Source organism: Etheostoma cragini, chromosome 6 (assembly GCF_013103735.1).
Source record: "Etheostoma cragini isolate CJK2018 chromosome 6, CSU_Ecrag_1.0, whole genome shotgun sequence".
In the NCBI taxonomy this organism is placed as follows: domain Eukaryota; kingdom Metazoa; phylum Chordata; class Actinopteri; order Perciformes; family Percidae; genus Etheostoma; species Etheostoma cragini.
The window spans coordinates 4,686,514-4,704,196 of record NC_048412.1 but is presented as its reverse complement, the minus strand read 5'-3'; the positions used below and the strand labels follow the sequence as shown (position 1 = coordinate 4,704,196).

General features: G+C 38.7%; 1 protein-coding gene across 3 annotated transcripts; it reads right to left on the bottom strand.

The window, feature by feature from the left end:
* Positions 1-123: 123 nt before the first annotated feature.
* On the bottom strand, positions 124-17,117 carry seh1l (SEH1-like (S. cerevisiae)). 3 transcript variants are annotated; one of them, XM_034873852.1, is made up of 9 exons: positions 16,850-17,117; positions 16,097-16,147; positions 15,727-15,873; positions 15,405-15,616; positions 14,466-14,564; positions 11,751-11,891; positions 11,403-11,566; positions 3,808-3,961; positions 124-403 (listed from the first exon to the last, which is right to left on the bottom strand). In XM_034873852.1, the coding sequence occupies exons 1-9, from the start codon at positions 16,958-16,960 to the stop codon at positions 229-231; spliced, it is 1,254 nt and encodes a 417-aa protein (XP_034729743.1). In that variant the 5' UTR covers positions 16,961-17,117; the 3' UTR covers positions 124-228. The 3 variants fall into 3 exon arrangements, with proteins under 3 accessions (XP_034729743.1, XP_034729744.1, XP_034729745.1); XM_034873853.1 differs by having other exon boundaries at positions 11,403-11,557; XM_034873854.1 differs by lacking the exon at positions 124-403 and adding an exon at positions 601-888.
* Between the last annotated feature and the right edge of the window lie 566 nt (positions 17,118-17,683).

The window sequence follows — 17,683 nt, the reverse complement described above, 5'->3', positions numbered from 1 at the left end:
GTCTATCTGTAAAGTGTCTTGAGATAACTCTTGTTATGAATTGATACTATAAATAAAATTGAATTGAAATTGAATTAATACCTTTTCACACACAGGAAAAATAAAACATTAGAAAACAGAAAATAGACAAATCTCAAAGAGTCTTTATTAGAAATGAGTGGCAATGAATGCCCATCCCCCAACCATATCCCTTCTTATTTTGGCTAACCCCCCCCCCCAAAAAAAAAATCACTGTCCTTCAGCCTCTGGTAAGGGCAGCAGTGCTCTAGAGGAGAGTTTGTAGGGAAGAGCCTGTTGAAGCTGAATGGGCTCAGCATCACAGTGCTCTATAAGAGAGGAGGGAGGCAGCAGGTGACCATACCTGGTCCCCGCTCTGGGAGGATCCAGGGGCGGAAAGAAATACCTGAAGCAACAAAAAAATGGATGAAGACAATCGACAAAACCATGGACAGGGAGGAGACAATGACAATGGAATACAGTAGAGAAACACATCAAAAGGAAGTTGAAATGAGAGAATAGATAGAATGGATGCATGTGTGCCCTAGAAACCAAAAAGAGAAGGAAATGGCTTACAGAGTAGTGATAGTTTATTTCTTTTTAAAAGGTGTATGTGAAATGTTCTTAAAAGAGTTGAACCCCTGGCAAACATGTTTGAATAAAAAATTATAAACTGAAGAACAGAAACATTGAGTTTTCATCCCAACACAGAGCCCTTAAACATTAATACCAAAGTATATAGCTAGGACATGACGCAAATTTCAACTGACTTAACACAAGGGCAAATGGTAGCTGTTGCACAGGACAAATTAGTCATTTGCAGAATGCTGGTATGTCTTTGGAGAGGTCAGCTGCCGCAGGGGAGGGACAAAGGGAGCTCTCTTGCCAATCCTGCATGCAACAAGCAGTACAATACCTCATTATTTGAACAACCAATTCTCACTCATTTTTCTAAAGAAAATTTGGAATGCAAGAAAACCTGCGCAAAATACTTCAATATTTTACAAATTTGTTTTGAAAAATAACTTTGGTTGGAGAGTTAATATAAAGGAATATACAGTACATCTTGTGTTAATCAGGTTGAAGGTGACTGAAGAGTTACGTCAAAAACTACAAAAATTATTTTGTTAAGCAACTACAAGGAGTTTTAAATTAATTTAATACTGATGCCCCTATATGACCTACATAAGCAAAGAAGACAATCATTGAGAAGATGCTTAAAGACCGTCATAGTTTTCAATTCCCAACAAAAATCAGACAAAACTATTTATGGCACAGAGACCAGAAGAGACTGTTTAGATACTTTAATTTTTTATGTTACATTTTTCTAGTTATGGCTGATACTGGGGCAGGATCAGCAAAGAGGAAAAGAATTTACCAAAGAACAAAAAAAAGCTAAAGTAAACAGTAGAGCACTGGCAAAAAAAAACAAGTCAACCTTGATCAGTTATTATACAAATAAAGAGAATTGTGGTATTTGAAAAGATTTAAAACAGATCCTGATTTGGCGCATAACATAAAAGTTTTTCAATTTAATTTACCGCCAGATACCACCTACCAAGAGACTGGGTCTGACCGAGGTTTCTTCCTAAAAGGGAGTTTTTTCTCGCAACTGCGCATGGTTGCACTGTCAAACCATGCTAGCTCTTGGGGGAAATTACTAGAATTGTTACGACTCTGTAAATTAGAATGTGGCCTACACCTACACTATCTGTAAAGTGTCTCGAGATAACTGCGGTTATGATTTGATACTGTAAATAAAATTGAATTCAAAACTGATCCTGATTTGGCGCATAATAACAAGTGTTTGTTGGCCTTGCTACCGAGCTACAGTATATTCTGCTGTTGGATTAATATTATTATTATTATGATTATGAAGAAAACTTTACTAGGGAATGCTAACTTTAGCTTTATCACCAAAATACTATAACCGAGCAACCAAATCTGTTAATTATAGGCTCACATGTGTGGTGTATGAACAGCACTAAAACAAAATTTACTTTGTGTCACTATCTCATATTATAGGTAATCTTAAATAGCCACAAATAGATGCATTACCTCATCACTATGCATCTTGCAAACAGCTGTTTTAATAAATAAAAAAATTAAAATAGTATATACCCTCTTCCAAAACAAATTTACCTGATACCCAGAACAAGATTTTTACAACAGGAGGCAGTAGTGCTCATGGAAACACTACCACTTTTGTCCACGGGGGCAAAATCAACCACCAAGTTCCTTGTAGTTGCTTTAATGGCCCAAACACACCACCCCAATAATCAGCTGTTGGACAGTCTGGCAAGGTCGGTGACTCGAGTATTTTTGGTGTGTTCCGTGCTGTTGTCTCTCAAAATCTAACGGAAATCTTTTAAACTTTTGTCAATTTGAAATGAAGACAGATTCAGGAACTGCATGGCCAGTTTCTCGCTTAAAAGGTTTTCCGAAACACGTTTCGGTGAACTATTTAAGTAAAATATGTGACTGTATTCAAAAGGCTTTGAAATTCCAGCAATGCCAGGCCTACGTGACATATTCATCCAATCAACTGCCAGTTTTGATTTTTTTGGGCGACAATACAGATTAGCGCCAACTGCTGTTATGAAGACACATTACGTCTCACGCACGTGCCGAATGTATGCTCATCTTGAAAACACCAAAGCATTGAAATTTTTTGACCAACTTGGGGAGACTGTCAGTCGGACTGCCTTTTCTGCCAACAGTCGGTCGTTGGGTTGGTTTGTCAGAGCTTTAAGTTAGAGGTTATTTAGTTGAACATAAATGCAGCCACATAACAACTCTGATAAAATCAGTGTTAGCACAAACACAGTTTTTCCACTAGCCTTTTTAACCTGTTTCATATAACATCACGTTAATAGCTGCTCATATACAATCCAAATTTTAAAGAAAGCCTATTTAACTTTTGCTAAACAGTAAACACTATGGCTACAAGCGAGAATTACTGTAGATAAGCCATAGTGTACCACTAGCAGATGCAAAGAAAAGTCAGAAAGTCAGCAGGAAGGTAGCCACTAGTAGCTACTGGTCATACCAGAACAAGTAAGGCTGGAGCAACAAAAGAAGAGTTGAGAAAGGCTCTATAATATATAAATTCATCTTTTCATTTGTAAAAGAAAAGTAGTTTTAACTCTTCTTTCAAAAGTTACATAGTCTCACTTTAAAGCCCTAATTGTTAGTGGCTGTATTCCTACCAATACTGCATGTGTTTCTTCTATTTTTTTATGTTATTGCAGTTGGTTAATGAGGTTCTTTCAAGCTGTCCTTTCTGCTCAGCAAAGAGTTTGGCAATACGGTTATTAAGGTTACATTCAAATTGAAAAGTGTAATGAAGCGGAAAAACTACTAAACTTTGATTTAACTGCTAATCTAAAAAAGGCAAATAGTAACAACAATGTTGACACAATGTTTTTTCTGCATTTCACAAAAATAATTTGATAACAAATAAAATGTATATGAACAGGTTTATTTTACTTTTTATACCAAGTATATCGTTGGCCCTAACACTGACAATGCAAAGTGGAAACATGAAACTACTCTTGCATGCATCTTTACCAATCAAGCTTATTATTAAAAAGCACCACAACAAATCCAACTCCACAGCGTTGACGCTGACAACTTGTATGCTGGAAGCCAAGCTCTTTGCATAAGTGCAACATTTGGTCAGTGTGGGCCCAGGAAGTTTGTCAGTGAGCAGCTGCAGTCCCAGTCAGTGTGAGACATAAGGAGCTGTCAATTCTGACTGGAATTGGGCTGGGATGGGTGAGTGGCATCAAGACGCACCACACCACCTACCTTCCTGCAGACATCCCGTTCAGGGCATTCTGGGAGGTCTGAACAGAGGAGCCAACAACAGTGCTCATGGCTGTCGGCTGACCAGATGAGCCGGTGAGTGGACTGCCGTCTCCTTTCAGGATGCCTGTACACTTCCAGTTGTCCATGTAGTTAGCTGCACAGGGATGCAAGGGGATGATATCAGTGCTCACGCTGTTCGTAACAGGACATGTAACAACAAATTACTAAGTCTATCATTTCCTACATATCTAAGCAAAGTATAAAAAGCTAATGTAAGAATTTGATCACAGCTGAACCTTTCAGTGTCGTAGGTGATTGTTCTGTCCGTATTTCTAAACTTTACGTCTATTACATATTACAATGGGCAATTAAAATGTGACAGATGTGGCGGAGCCATGGCACAACCACAACCTGATTCAGCCACATCTAGAGGACATCTGGGGTTACAGCCATAAAAAGGTTCCAGTTAAGCAACTTTTATTTAACAATAAGTTCAGTAATCAACATCATAACTCATATGATTTAAGAATGACTGTATCTATAGTTGTGGGTAGGGTTGTCCCATTCAGCTTTGTTGACCCCCCCCTACATCGAGTCCTGTTCAGGTTAGGATCCCAGCAAACCCCCCACCACAACAAAAACTAAACTTAGTCATGTCTCTTGTGCTCAATACTCAATCATTGATTTTCTTCTTGTGTCCCTTGTTTGAGGGAATAACTCCCTGACAGCGTGGTTTCCTGGCAGAATCACAGAAGAAGTGTGGAGAATTTCTATGCTTGTGTAAAAAAGGGTGACTAAGAATGACACTTTGTACTTGTTGCAAAGGGATGGCAAGCTACGAGACACTTTGGATAGACACTGGTGAGTCAATGTAAATGATCGGAGTAAGGTAATTGGGATGAATACCGATCAACGATCAGTTAAAAAAGAAAATGCAAAATCTTCTCCGATCAGATATTCCTAGCAAAACTACTTATCAACTGACTAATCAAAAATAAATCAATTCACTGTAACTTTGATACTGCACATCACTACACAAGTACACTAAGTTCCCGTAACCCAACCCTATTCAGCACAGAACGTAGCATCACTATGCTTTTTGCCTATGCAATGTTTTTATTGTTAAACTCTATTGCAAATTAGAATCTGTTCACGGAAGAGTTTACCCATTCAAGTTTATTCACGTTACATTTATTCATGTCATTCTAATAAAATAGTAGCAATCTCCAACATAATTAAGTTTTTTTTTTCTTTTTTTTTTTTTGTTTTTTTCGATTGTATTGGTAGCTGACCAGTTAGCTAGTGAGCCAGCAAGCTAACATTAGCCACCAGCTAAACCCATACTGTCACAAAATATTTTATATAACAATGTCACCCTTTGGATGGTTATTAACAGTGAGATGGGATTTGTTGTAAAGCTAGCTAGCTACTCAACGTGAGAGACTGGTGCAGGATGGCCAGGGGAATTCTGGGACGGCGAGGATGTCCGATGGCCGTTGTGTGGCAGCAGAACATCTCCCAGCTGCCAGGAATTAACTCTCTTTTTTAATTTGATAGGCAGGAAGTTTAAGGCACGAACACCGGTAGCACTAACGAAGACGTAGCTAACGCAATGTATGACAGCTTTTGTGACTCGGGAACCTGGGTCTGAGATGGTCTTTTTCCCGATGCTTCGGTAACATGCCGTTAGCGTTGTTAGCATCCGGCCCTGGAGTTAAGTGCTGGACGCGTACAGATTCCTGTAATGATAGTGGCTACTATTGTAGGTGGTCTTAAAATCCATGTGGACATTGACAACGATAGCCTTAGTATTGCTTTTAACTCATTACTAGATTTAATTAGTTTTAGTCAGAGTGTGCATAAGGCCACTCACCATTTTAACCACACCCTCGACCTTGTGCCGACATATGGAATCAAAATTTAAGATTTAATAGTTTTTTCGCAGAATTCTTTATCAGACCATTGTCTAATAACTTTTTAATTCTTACAACCCGACTATATTAAAGTAAATAAAAGCTTCTACACTAGATGCCTTTCTCACAGTGCTATAGCTAAATTTAAGGAAGATATTCCAACAGCATTTACTTTAATTCCGTTCCTTAACATAACAGAGTACCTTTGTTTACTTTCACTCTAGTCCCTCCAAAATTGATACATTTGTAGATGGTGCCACGACCTGCCTAGAGACAACTTTAGACTCTGTTGCTGTACATGCGATATACTCACACTGTCATTGGATGTACCCTACATTTTACTCCTGTATACCACAATGCAACGCGGTGAGTTTTCCCACAGGAGAAGAAGAATCAGAAGGTACCGCAAAAACTGAGTAGGACGTATAATAAGTATTTCTGTTTCAGTTTGTCAAACTGTCTAATGTTGGTAGATCTGACCCATCTACCGACGCTTTGATGTTTAAAAATCTTCGAAATTGCAATGTTCAAAATCTCAATCGGTCATTCACTATATACAGTAGTTCACTATGTGATAAACACCAAATAGGGAATAGTATGTGAGTTAATAAAGTAATGGTTTTGAACATGAAGCAAAGGGAAGCACCTTGGTAAAACTCCCAAATTAAGACAAATCTCACAAAAAGTCTAAAGTAAATGGCGTTCCAAACTGGAAGAATCTCATCTACATTGGCAAAACAGTCTGAAAATGTATAGGAAGGCCCTCAGAAATGCCAGACCAGTCTCATCACAAACAGAAGAAAATAAGAACAACCCAAGGTTTCTTTTCAGCACTGACCATACCATTCTGTTACAGTGACTGGAACATTTAGTTGGCATTAAAGGAATCACGCTAAGTTGGTTTAAGTCACATTTATCTGATTGGTCTCAATTTGTTAACTTCACGATAAATCCTCCAAGTACGCTAAAGTTAGCCATGGCGTTCCACAAGTGCTTGGACCAATTCTATTCTCCTTATATGTTTCCTCTAGGCAATATTATTAAGACACACTCAGTTAACTTTCAATGTAATGCGGCTGACACACAATTATATCTATCAATCAAGCCAGACAAAACCATTCAGTTAGCTAAACTTCAAGCTGGCAAAATGATATAAAATCATGGATGATTTACAATTACTCAACTACAATTTTCTGATGTTAAACTCAGAAAAAACTTAAGTTATTGTGCTGGGCCCTAAACACCTCCGAACTTCCTTATATAGGGACATAGCTACTATAGAAGGTTTCGCCCCAGCCTCCAGCACTACTGTCAGAAAATTTTAATCAGGATATATTCTTTGACACCCATCTAAAACAAACCTCAAGAAGAGCCTTTTTTCCATCTTTGTAACATTACCAAAATTGGGAACATCCTGTCCTAAAACGCTGATGAAAAACTAGTCCATGCATTTGTTACTTCCAGGCTAGACTACTGTAATTCCTTATCATCAGGATACTCAAATAAGTCCCTCAAGACTCTCCAGCTGATTCAGAATGCTGCAGCGCGTGTTCTGACAAGAACTAAGAAAATATATTTTATTTCTCCTGTATTAGGTTCTCTGCATTGGCTTCCTGTAAAATCCAGGATTGAATTTAAAATTCTTCTCCTGACCTACAAAGCTCTAAATAGTCAAGTACCATCTTCTCTTGAAGAGCTCTTAGTGCCTTATTGTCCCACTAGAGCACTACGTTCCCAGAATTCAGAGTTACTAGTCTACTTTTAGAGTCTCTAAAAGTAGAATGGGAGCCAGAGCTATCAGGTTCCTCTACTGTGGAATAAGCTTTCGGTCTGGGTTTGGGAGACAGACACCGTCACCACGTTTAAGAGTAACCTTATAACTTTCCTCTTTGATTAAAGTTACAGTCAGGGAGTGATGAGTCGCAGCGTTCGCCTAGACCGGTGGATGAGGGTGTATAATCAATGATATAATAAAACTAGAGAGGCAGGGGAGTACAGCCTGACCAGGCTCCTCTCTTTACCTTGTCTCTCTTAGTTATGCTGTAATAGTTTTAGACTTCCGGGAAACTTTCTTTGACACACTGAGCTCCTCTCTCCTTTATCTTTCCATTTGTGTGCATCCATGTCCCAGAAATGCCTGTTACTAACCTAGCTCTGGGGAGTCATTCCCCAGAGTCCTTATGTTCTTTCCCCACCATGCTTCCTTGGATCAGAGAGGATCCAAGATCATGATTGCAGCTGTCGCTGTGGTCCTGCTACACGTCCTGCTACGCTCTGCGGTGCCCTGCTACATCCTGCTACGCTCTATGGTGCCCTGCTACATCCTGCTACGCTCTACAGGGCCCTGCTACATCCTGCTACGCTCTACGGTGCCCTGCTATGCTCTGCCTTGTAATGCCGTGCTGTGCCCTGCATTGCCATGAACTACTACAAATTACTATTTTTTAGTCACTATTCCATTATCTTTTACTGTGACTGTTATTGCCACTATTCATCTCAATCCCAACCTCAACCAGTCGTCAGACACCGCCTACCGGGAGCCTTGGTCTGACCGAGGTTTCTTCCTAAAAAGGGAGTTGTTCCTCGCCACTGTCCCACTGTTGCTTGCTCTGGAGGGAACTACTAGAACCCGTTGGGTCCTTGTAAATTATGTGGTGTAGTCCTACTCTATCTGTAAAGTGTCTCCAGATAACTCTTGTTATGAATTGATGCTATAAATAAAATTGAATTGGCTGGCTGCTAACTGGATAGGGGCAGTGTCCTAGCTACATGTCCTGGGGCTGTTGTCAGCTCCTAATTCCGAATGAAGTCTCTTTGTGCTGGGGGAGTGAGGCAAACAGACCGGGTGTGCTATCTGTCTAAATTAGCATTAGATAAGTTGTCTGTCTATGTGGCTAACGTTACTGGTGAACTAATTTCTGGGTGACTAACCCACAAATAACCCACGGCTGCTTTTATCAGCGGTCAAAACAATCATACTAAAAATAACTTTGAGCGTGTTGAACAATGTTGTAACCCTGTAATGATACCCACCAAGCATTAAAGTTAGTTCCTTGTCAACCAACACATTGTAGTAACGTTAAGTTGGATCAATATTAATATTCATCAATAAATAAGTTCTCTGCTTTAATACTGTGTTGCAAAGAGGCATGCATCAACAAATCATGCCCTTTTGCAGTAAAAGCAGTATTGCAGTTAAGATTTTTTTTTTTGTGATATTGTATAATTTACAATTACTCTTAAACGTATCACCTTGGTGTCCTTGTTTTTAACGGAAGTTACGAGTATTTAGGGCTGGGAAGGTATGAATTTTTTCTATAGCGGTTGAAAAGCTAGAAATTCCTGCGGTAGTGTGGCATACCGCAACCCCCTTATGAGAGTAGCATGAGTTAAAGTGAGAATGGCAGGGTGTTAAGTAAGTGCGTTGATTAAAGTTTATTGTAGGACATTACCCAGAAGCCTTAGCACGGCGGAAGGACAAGAAGTATGCAGGAAATTAGGTGCGACTAGAGTGTTAGCCTACGGTGGGTTGACAAGGCAGTTAAGACAATAAAAAGTTCTCATAAGAAAGCATGCTGCTGTGCACAGTCTGTGAAACATAAGAAACAAACAAAACTAAAATCAATAAAATCAATGTTATTAAACGTGGGAGTGCACACGTTCAGGCCAATGTTTTTGCGGTGATGACAGTGATGAGCTCAGACTTGCAGTAGGCGTCACGTGTCCGCGGTATTGCGGTAACCGCCCTAGCCCTACGAGTAACTAGAGGGTGAAAAGTTATATGACACAGGAAACCGTGTCAGAAATAAAATAATGGATTTCTCAGGGTTTTGACATTTGGTGGAAATGTTAGATAAGTACAACTCTAAAAAAATATATACAGTTGTGTTAAAATAATAGCAGTCCAACATAACTAAACTCATAAATCATATTTTTGGTAGAACTGATATTTCTACTTGGCAAAACCTACTAGTAAGTGTTGTTGAGTCGTACAAAACCAACAGACATGACATGCATGCTGCTCAGTCTGTGTAATTGAAAGGGGGATGTTAAAAATAGTAGCGGTGTTGTGTTCAATTAGTGAGATCGTTGATTCTGTGAAGAAACAGGTGTCAATTCTTGCCCATATTTAAGGAAGGAAGGAAGGAAGGAAGCAAATGTCATGCTGGTTATAGTGCATTTTACTGAAATACTCAGCAAAATTGGTTGTTCCGGACATTGCTCTGAGGAACAGCGGACTTTGATTAAAAAGCTGATTGAGAGGGGGAAAGATAGAAGTGCAGAAAATTATAGGCTGCGCAGCCAAAATGATTTTAAATGTCTTGAAATGGCATCCAAAGCCTGAACAACGCGAGAGAAAATGGTCAACTACCATTTGAAAGGATCAAAGAATAGCCAAAATGGCAATAGCTCAACCAATGATCCGCTCAAGGAAAATCAAAGAAGAGTTAAAGTTACCTGTGAGTACTGTTATGATCAGAAGAAGGCTATGTGAAGCAAAGCTATCAGTTAGAAGCCCACACAAAGTCCGAAAAAATAAAAAGTGTACTGAATAGGTTGATAGGACACAGACTGGCCAAAGGAGAAATGGCGCAACATTCTGTGAACTGATGAGAGCAAAATTGTTCTTTTTGGGCCTAGGGGCTGCAGACAGTTTGCACGACAACCTCAATGCACTGAATTTAAGCCACAGTACTCTTTTAAGACAGTAAAGCATGGTGGCGCAAAAATCATGTTAAGGGATGTTTCTCATACTGTGGTGTTGGTCCTATTTATCGCATACCAGGGATCAGTTTCAATACATCAAAATACTTGAAGGTCATTTTTCCTTATGCTGAAGAGGAAATGCCTTTGAAATGGACCAACACACACAAGTAAGTGAGCAAAGCCTTGGTTCCAGAGAAATAAGACTGTTGTTTCAGAGTGGCCAGCCCAATCCCGACCTCCATCCCATAGAACACTTGTGGGGTAATATCAAAATGCTGTTTCTGAGCCAAAACCCATTAATTCAGAGGACTTGTGTAATTTAGTTCAATCGTCCTGGGCTGGAATACCTGTTCACAGGTGCAAAAAGTTGGTCAACTCCATGCAACACAGATGTGAAGGAGTTCTCATAAATATTGGTTATGCAACTAAATATTAGTGCAATGATTTAAAGTAAATTAAGACTTTAAAGAAAGAATTAAGAAATTTTTCAATTCATACAGTAAATGTTTAAATTTGTAAATAAAAATGTACATACTGCGGTTTTATTTTTGGAACAGCCTAATATTCCTTTTTCTTCTCCTTAAATAAAAAAGTATAACACAAACTTGATCAATTTTGGTCATGTTTTGATTTGGAATTGAATGTGCAGTGTTGCCAATGCATTGATATCATAGAATTAAAAGCTATTCTAAGGATATTGAGCATTCACTTTTTTTTTTTTAAACACACTGCTGTTATTCTGAACACAACTGTATAACATAGGTATAGTTGTTTTTAGTCATTTTAATTCAGAAATGTTTTAAAAATTTACTTTTAAATTGACTGATGCTAAAGTCAGTCAATACCTGGTAAGCATCACTGTTCACTTAAACTACATTTGAAACATTTTGCGCAAAAAGATTATCAATTTATCAATGAAATTTAAAAAGAAGACGGATGAGCAGTTATCAACATAAGCTAACAATAACCTCCCACCTTTCCAGAGGCGCACACAGCCATCATCACCGGAAGAGGCCAGCAGGGTGCTGGTGATGTTCCAGCTCACCCGCCACACCTGAGAGTTATGGTTGTCAAACTGAGCCACAATCTGCACTTCCAACTTGGTGGGTCCCATAGAGGTGCTCTCCTTTCTTTCAGATGTGTCCAAGTTACAAAAAAAAATCAATTAATATTTTCAAACTCCAAAAGTGCGTCTGATAAAAAAAAGTACATGAAATCATTAAAATGTAAAATGCTGAATTTCAGTGACACCAATAATTTGTGTGTGATGAGTCCTTTATATACAACTGCTAAAATAGAGAGAGAAAAAACTGAACTGGTCACCTCATGGGAACAAGCTTAAAGATTCGGACATCTTTTGTTGCAATGGCGAGTACGTGGAAAGATCTCCCCAGGTTTGGAGCAAATGCAATGTCATGGACTGCATCAGTGACGGTCATCAGAGTCTCTGCTTTAGCATATTTCCTTGATAACAATGGTTAAAACAAATTTCACAATTGTTATAAACTTCTTTCAATTACTTGGAATTTGGTTAAGTTTGTTGTAACTTTGTCAAACTACTTTCAAAATGAGAAAAACAAGACCTTCTCTATACCAGTGAATAAAAACAAGATATACATGTTAGCTCGGAATAACGACAGGTACAACTTGGCTGAGGATTACATAAGCTAGGAAAAATTAAAACGTTGCTTTTCCCTTTCTGCTCCAAGAGCATTGTGGCTAGTGAAGTCCCTAAAATACAGCCTAAGGCATTTTGCAGACAAACAGGGGTGTTACTGCCTTCAACTCTTTACCTGCTTCCAACGTTATCTACATGATTGCTGGATATACCAAACTAAATTTTCTTCAGTTTTTTTGGAGCACAAGCAGAAAGCTGTATAATAATAGAAAACTCTAAAACTAGCCCTGAAATCTGCCGTTTTATCCACTTGGAAGCTTGTAAACATGTAGCTGCAGACACTCCGTATTGCCTGCATCCATTCAGGTTGGGATTTCTTTCAATCAAAAGTACACTAACAGCGATCAATGTCAAAATTGGCCAGAATTCTTCTTTAGTTCTTGTAGACAGTTTTATATACATACGCAAGTAGGGAGCGCTACAAGCACAAGATAGGTGAGTGGCATTTTACACTTTTTACTATAAATCACATACTCATTGTCCAATCATCACAAATCTCTCAGGATATGTCCTCATAAGTATTTGAACCACGCGCTGAAAGTTTCATTCAAATTGAACACCAGTGGGCACTATGAATGCAAAGAAACTGCAGGTGATTAGGGCTGCACGATTATGGGCAGAATGATAATCAGGATTATTTTTTATCAATACTGTGATCACATTTATTCTCACGATTATCTGTTGATTTTAACCAAAACAAATTTTATTGTCACATAGGCTCAGAGAGACGGCTGATCATTGTGAACGGGTCCAGCACGGGGTGAACGGCGGATACACACATTGTGTGTATGAAATGTCTGTATCGTCACTGCGCTGCATTTTTATGAACTATGATGTTCTGGCCATGGGTCACATCTCTAGCCCTGGTCCAGCAGCTCCGACACGCTATTATCGCAATAGCAGTAACCCGCGGAAACACTGGTACAAATACAGGTTTGCCCCTCATATTTAACAATATACAGCTGTGTTAATAACAATTAAAACTGTAGACAAATGTCAGAAGTGTTGACTGGCGCTTTGTGTCAGGGCTGCGCGGAGTGTAAGAGGAGAGAGAGTAGTGGAGAGATCCAAACACAGGCATGGCTTTACAGAAGAAATGGGTCATGTAACGCAAAATTAAACCATATCCATATCCATATAACAACATTGCAGCGAATGCGAGGACATTATGTGCACCGATACATAAACGGTCCCAGAGGAACAAAATGTTACTCGCGCCCTAGAGCTTATGAGCCAACAGAAGCTAACTAGCACCGCCACTGACTAGCTAGCACTGCTCACTGGTGTTGTCTGAATTACACAGACGGGACAAATTGTTGCGTTTACTGGTAAACTGGTAAACCTTGAGACCAACGTATAACAACTGCTGTCTGTTGAATTTTCCTCCCGTTACTCTTTCCTCTGTGACTGTCTACATCTAGAAACTAGTCTGCAGGATGCAGGGAACAACTGACTGGTACATGAGCAGACAGGGGTTTACGGAGCGGTAGATGCGCTATGCAAAAAAAAAAACGGAGCGTTCCATGAAATGACGCATTTAAAAAATAAATAAATAAATAAATAAATAAGGCTCAATCACGCAAATTTAATCGTGGGAAGTCAAAATCGTGATCGTAAATAAAATTTGATTAATTTTGCAGCCCTACAGGTGATATATCGCAAATCAGGCTATAAATGAATAAATGTTTGTCCAAACAACACAAAACTTCCAGGAAATTTCTACATATGACCTCACACATACTTTGCAAGTCTCATTCACATTGACCACTAGGGGGCGCTTTAACTGCACAATAACTGAACGTGGAATGACGAAAATCAAGCTTTGAGCTTGCAATAAGCAATTGTTTTTGTGTTGTCGTCTGCTTTTCCCAAATTGCCATGAGCTGGACTGAGCTACATATCACACTGAATTGAAAATAAATATTTTTTGACGTATCTGACAACATTATGGAAAATGACCTTTACAGAGATAGGCCTTTTTTAAACCTCTTTAAGATATTTGTTTAACCAGAAACAGCTCTGAGGTCGCTAGCGCTAAACCCACTAGACTACGTGTATAGATCTAACATATTTTCACATGTAAATCAGTCAACAATGTGTTTATTTCAACCAAAACTAAAGTTGTGCTAGTTGGAAGAGTGGAAAGATGACCCAGAACGGGCATTTACAGTTTAATTTTGTTTCTGACAGCTTTGAAGTTGCCCTTTAACTCAATATTCCCCACTATTTCTAATCTGACATGTATTAACGCATTAATAACCCTTACAAAATAAACACCAGCTTCATCAAAATAAAGTTACAAGATTTATATTGATATTTTGATAAAAGAGTGACATACACAACACTTCAGGAACACCTACCTTGTATTTTCATTATACTCATAGATCTGAACTTTCCCACCATATGTTACATTACTGTCATCGCTCCCCACTGCAAACATTGGCGGGTGGGCTCGAGAGCTGGGTGGTAGGGGGGGAAAAAAACACAAGATTACAATGAGCTAGAGCTGCAAAGATTAATCAGTTCGTTGCCAACTATTTTGATAATAAATTAATTGGCTTGAAAAATTTTCATTCTAGCTTCTTAGATGTGAATATTTTTTAGTTTTTTCACTCCTCTGTAAACTAAATATCTTTAAGTTGTGGACAAAACACTGATTGACAATTTTCACAATTTTCTGACAATTTAAAGACCAAACAACTAATCGAGAAAGTAATCAACAATTTTATTGACATTAAAAACAATTGTTAGTTGCAGCCCTAGAATGAGCCTTTTTACAGAACAGTCATTTTAAATTAATTAATTATTTTAAAAGGAAATGTGATACTTTGGGTCCTATTCAGACCTCTCTCTGTACCCTCTATTTCTAAATATCTGATTGGTTATATGTCAATGAGTAATAGCCTATCAACAGTACTGAAGGCTATGTGCACAACAGACAAAAACGCAAATTTTTAACAATCCTTGATGCTGATTTTGCAACCAGAGATGTGACCCATAAGCAAATTATAACAATTTATAAAAAGTGCAGTCAAGGGAGGATACAGCAATTTCATTTACCACACATATATAATACAGACCTGCTGATGTGCATTTGACCTGCTTTAGACCCTTTCATATGAGTCATAAGTAACATCATCAAATGCCTTGTTTTGTCCAGCCAACAGTCCAAAGCACAAGGATATTCATTTTATTGTAATGTTAAAAAAAATGAAAATAGCAAATTCACAATTTGAGATTCTTGAACCATCAAATGCATTTATTTTCCCCGGCATTTGATAGTAAAACTGTGGTCTTACCTTGAGGGGTTCCAAGAGATGCAGCTGCAGCTGAGCTTGCAGGAGATTTCATGCTGCAGGGACCACTGACTCAAGTTCATCACATCAGGAGCCTCATAGATCCTCACTACTCCGTCTGCAGAGCAGGTGGTCAACATCAGGCCCATGTGTTTAGGGGCAAACTTCACATCAGTCACTGAGGTTCTACTGTCCACTAGAGTGGTTCTCTTTATCTAAAACAGAACACCATGAAATAATTGGGTCAGATTTTGTATCAAACTAAAGACTGTAGAAAAAGTGACCATCTGCATTGAGTTTTGAAGGATTCTGTGGTTGTACTAACCCAGTGGCTCAGTCCTCTCTGCTTGTCATTTGACTCCCCTACAATCTCTTCCCATACGGCAGCTGTCCTGTCAAAAGAGCAGGAGGCCAGAACCTGGCCGAATTCTGGATGTGCCCAGGTCACTCTCCACACTGATCCACTGTGTGTCTGCACATTATAGAAAAGAGCATTGTCAAATCAATAAACCCAAACACTACTATAAGTCAGATTTCAAGCTGCGGGCTTCACAGAGTAGGCTAAGACTTAAATAATAATAAGCAGTTATGCAAATTTCATATGATGTTATATAAGTAAGTTGGCTGATAAATTACTATTTTACTAGGAAAGTCTAAAGTTACAGTTACAATGTATCAAGCTGCAGGTGGCCTACCTTCCAGCTGGCTGTGCAGTGCCACTCTCCATTCTCACTTTTATCCCAAACCTGAGAGAAAATGTGATATGAAACAATGACAAAAAAACATTGCAGAAATGAAAAAGTATCTGTATAACATAATAATGCCTCAAATTGATTTGTTTTTAACCTTTATTTATCCTGGTAAGTCGATTGAGAACAATTTCTTATTTGCAACCACGACCTGTTACAGTCACACATTCCATACCTGGAAGCTGCCCAGTATAACCAGTTTGATCTGATGGCTACTGGAGCAGTTGGGTTAAGGGCCTTGCTGAAATGCAGCTCAGTGGTGGTTATGAGGGAGTAACAAGAGCTGCTCTTTCCCTAATGTTGTTGAGCCCCCGAAATAACAGGTGTAAGGTGATACTATACATGCACGGGGCATTTCAAATTCATTGTGTTGCTTTTCGCCATCTCTCCAGTTTTAAAACTCTGCTACACAGCTTAACGTTGCCTACAGCTACCCTAGCATGTATGCTAAGGTGACAGACACCATGGCTAGTAAATTAGTTACATTTATTCAGGTAAAGCTGCTTTCGAACATCAGAACCATACCGTTTATACGGAGTATATGGTCAGAACAGGCAGCATGTTTAGCGAATTACCTAACATTACGTCTATTAAGGAGGTTGTTGATAGTGCGGGTGGTGTTAACAAGCTAGCTTTGACCGCTAACGCTAACATTAACAAATTGATAAAATAACGTTACTTCATGTTAACAAGCGTCACCTTAACACTTTGGTCACTGGAGCAAGTTGCCATCCTCCGGCCGTGGAAATCATACGACACATCGTGAATTAGATCTTTATGATCTGCTGCAATACTACGCGCTACAAACATGATTAGCTACAACTAGCCACAATATACTTGCAACACTAAAGTTAGCTAGCCACCTAGCTAAACAGGTTGCCTAGCAGGCCTGTAATGTAACGTGTCTAGATACTTGTGGGCGTGTATTTGGCGGGTCTTCACAGTGTGTGTGTGTGTGTGTGCACCAGAGTTGACCCAAAATAATAATTTCACCACAAAGGGGCGCATTGGAACCAATTTGAGATCAGTCATACATGCAAGCTACTTTGTGATACTGTGTATTTTGAAACGTCTCATGTCGAACCTAAAAGCATATAATATAATTTTAAACAATTTGAAAATAGTTTTAAAAAAATTAATTAACTCTGTTGCTAACATATTTGCTCAACTGCCATCCTCCGGTCACCGGGGTTGCCAGGTTCGGTAGAATATTTACCGTTAATTTATAACACTACTTATACGCTCATTTTAACATTTTAAGACTAGAGGAGTGTGCCAACAATGTTTTTAAGATGTATATTTTTGATTATATACTTTATTTGTTATTCTAATCTTGCCTTCTGTATAATGTGGGAAAACGAGTTTTAAATATGTTAATAATTATATTGATCAGGTTAGATAAACCAATTAGATTTAAAAATTCGAATTCCGTTTACTGCAAGACTCAATGTTGATATATGTCGATGTGTGTAATAAAACATCTGAACAGCAATATGTGAATCGAGTTATCTTTTTTGGTAGGTTGACAAAAAC

Coding starts and splice junctions, on each gene's coding strand:
- seh1l (XM_034873852.1), bottom strand. CDS start 16,960: ATGTTTGTAGCGCGTAGTATTGCAGCAGATCATAAAGATCTAATTCAC. Junction 16,148..16,849: donor CCAGTGACCAAAGTGTTAAG/GTGACGCTTGTT, acceptor ATTTTCTCTCAG/GTTTGGGATAAAAGTGAGAA. Junction 14,565..15,404: donor ATCTCTTGGAACCCCTCAAG/GTAAGACCACAG, acceptor CCTACCACCCAG/CTCTCGAGCCCACCCGCCAA.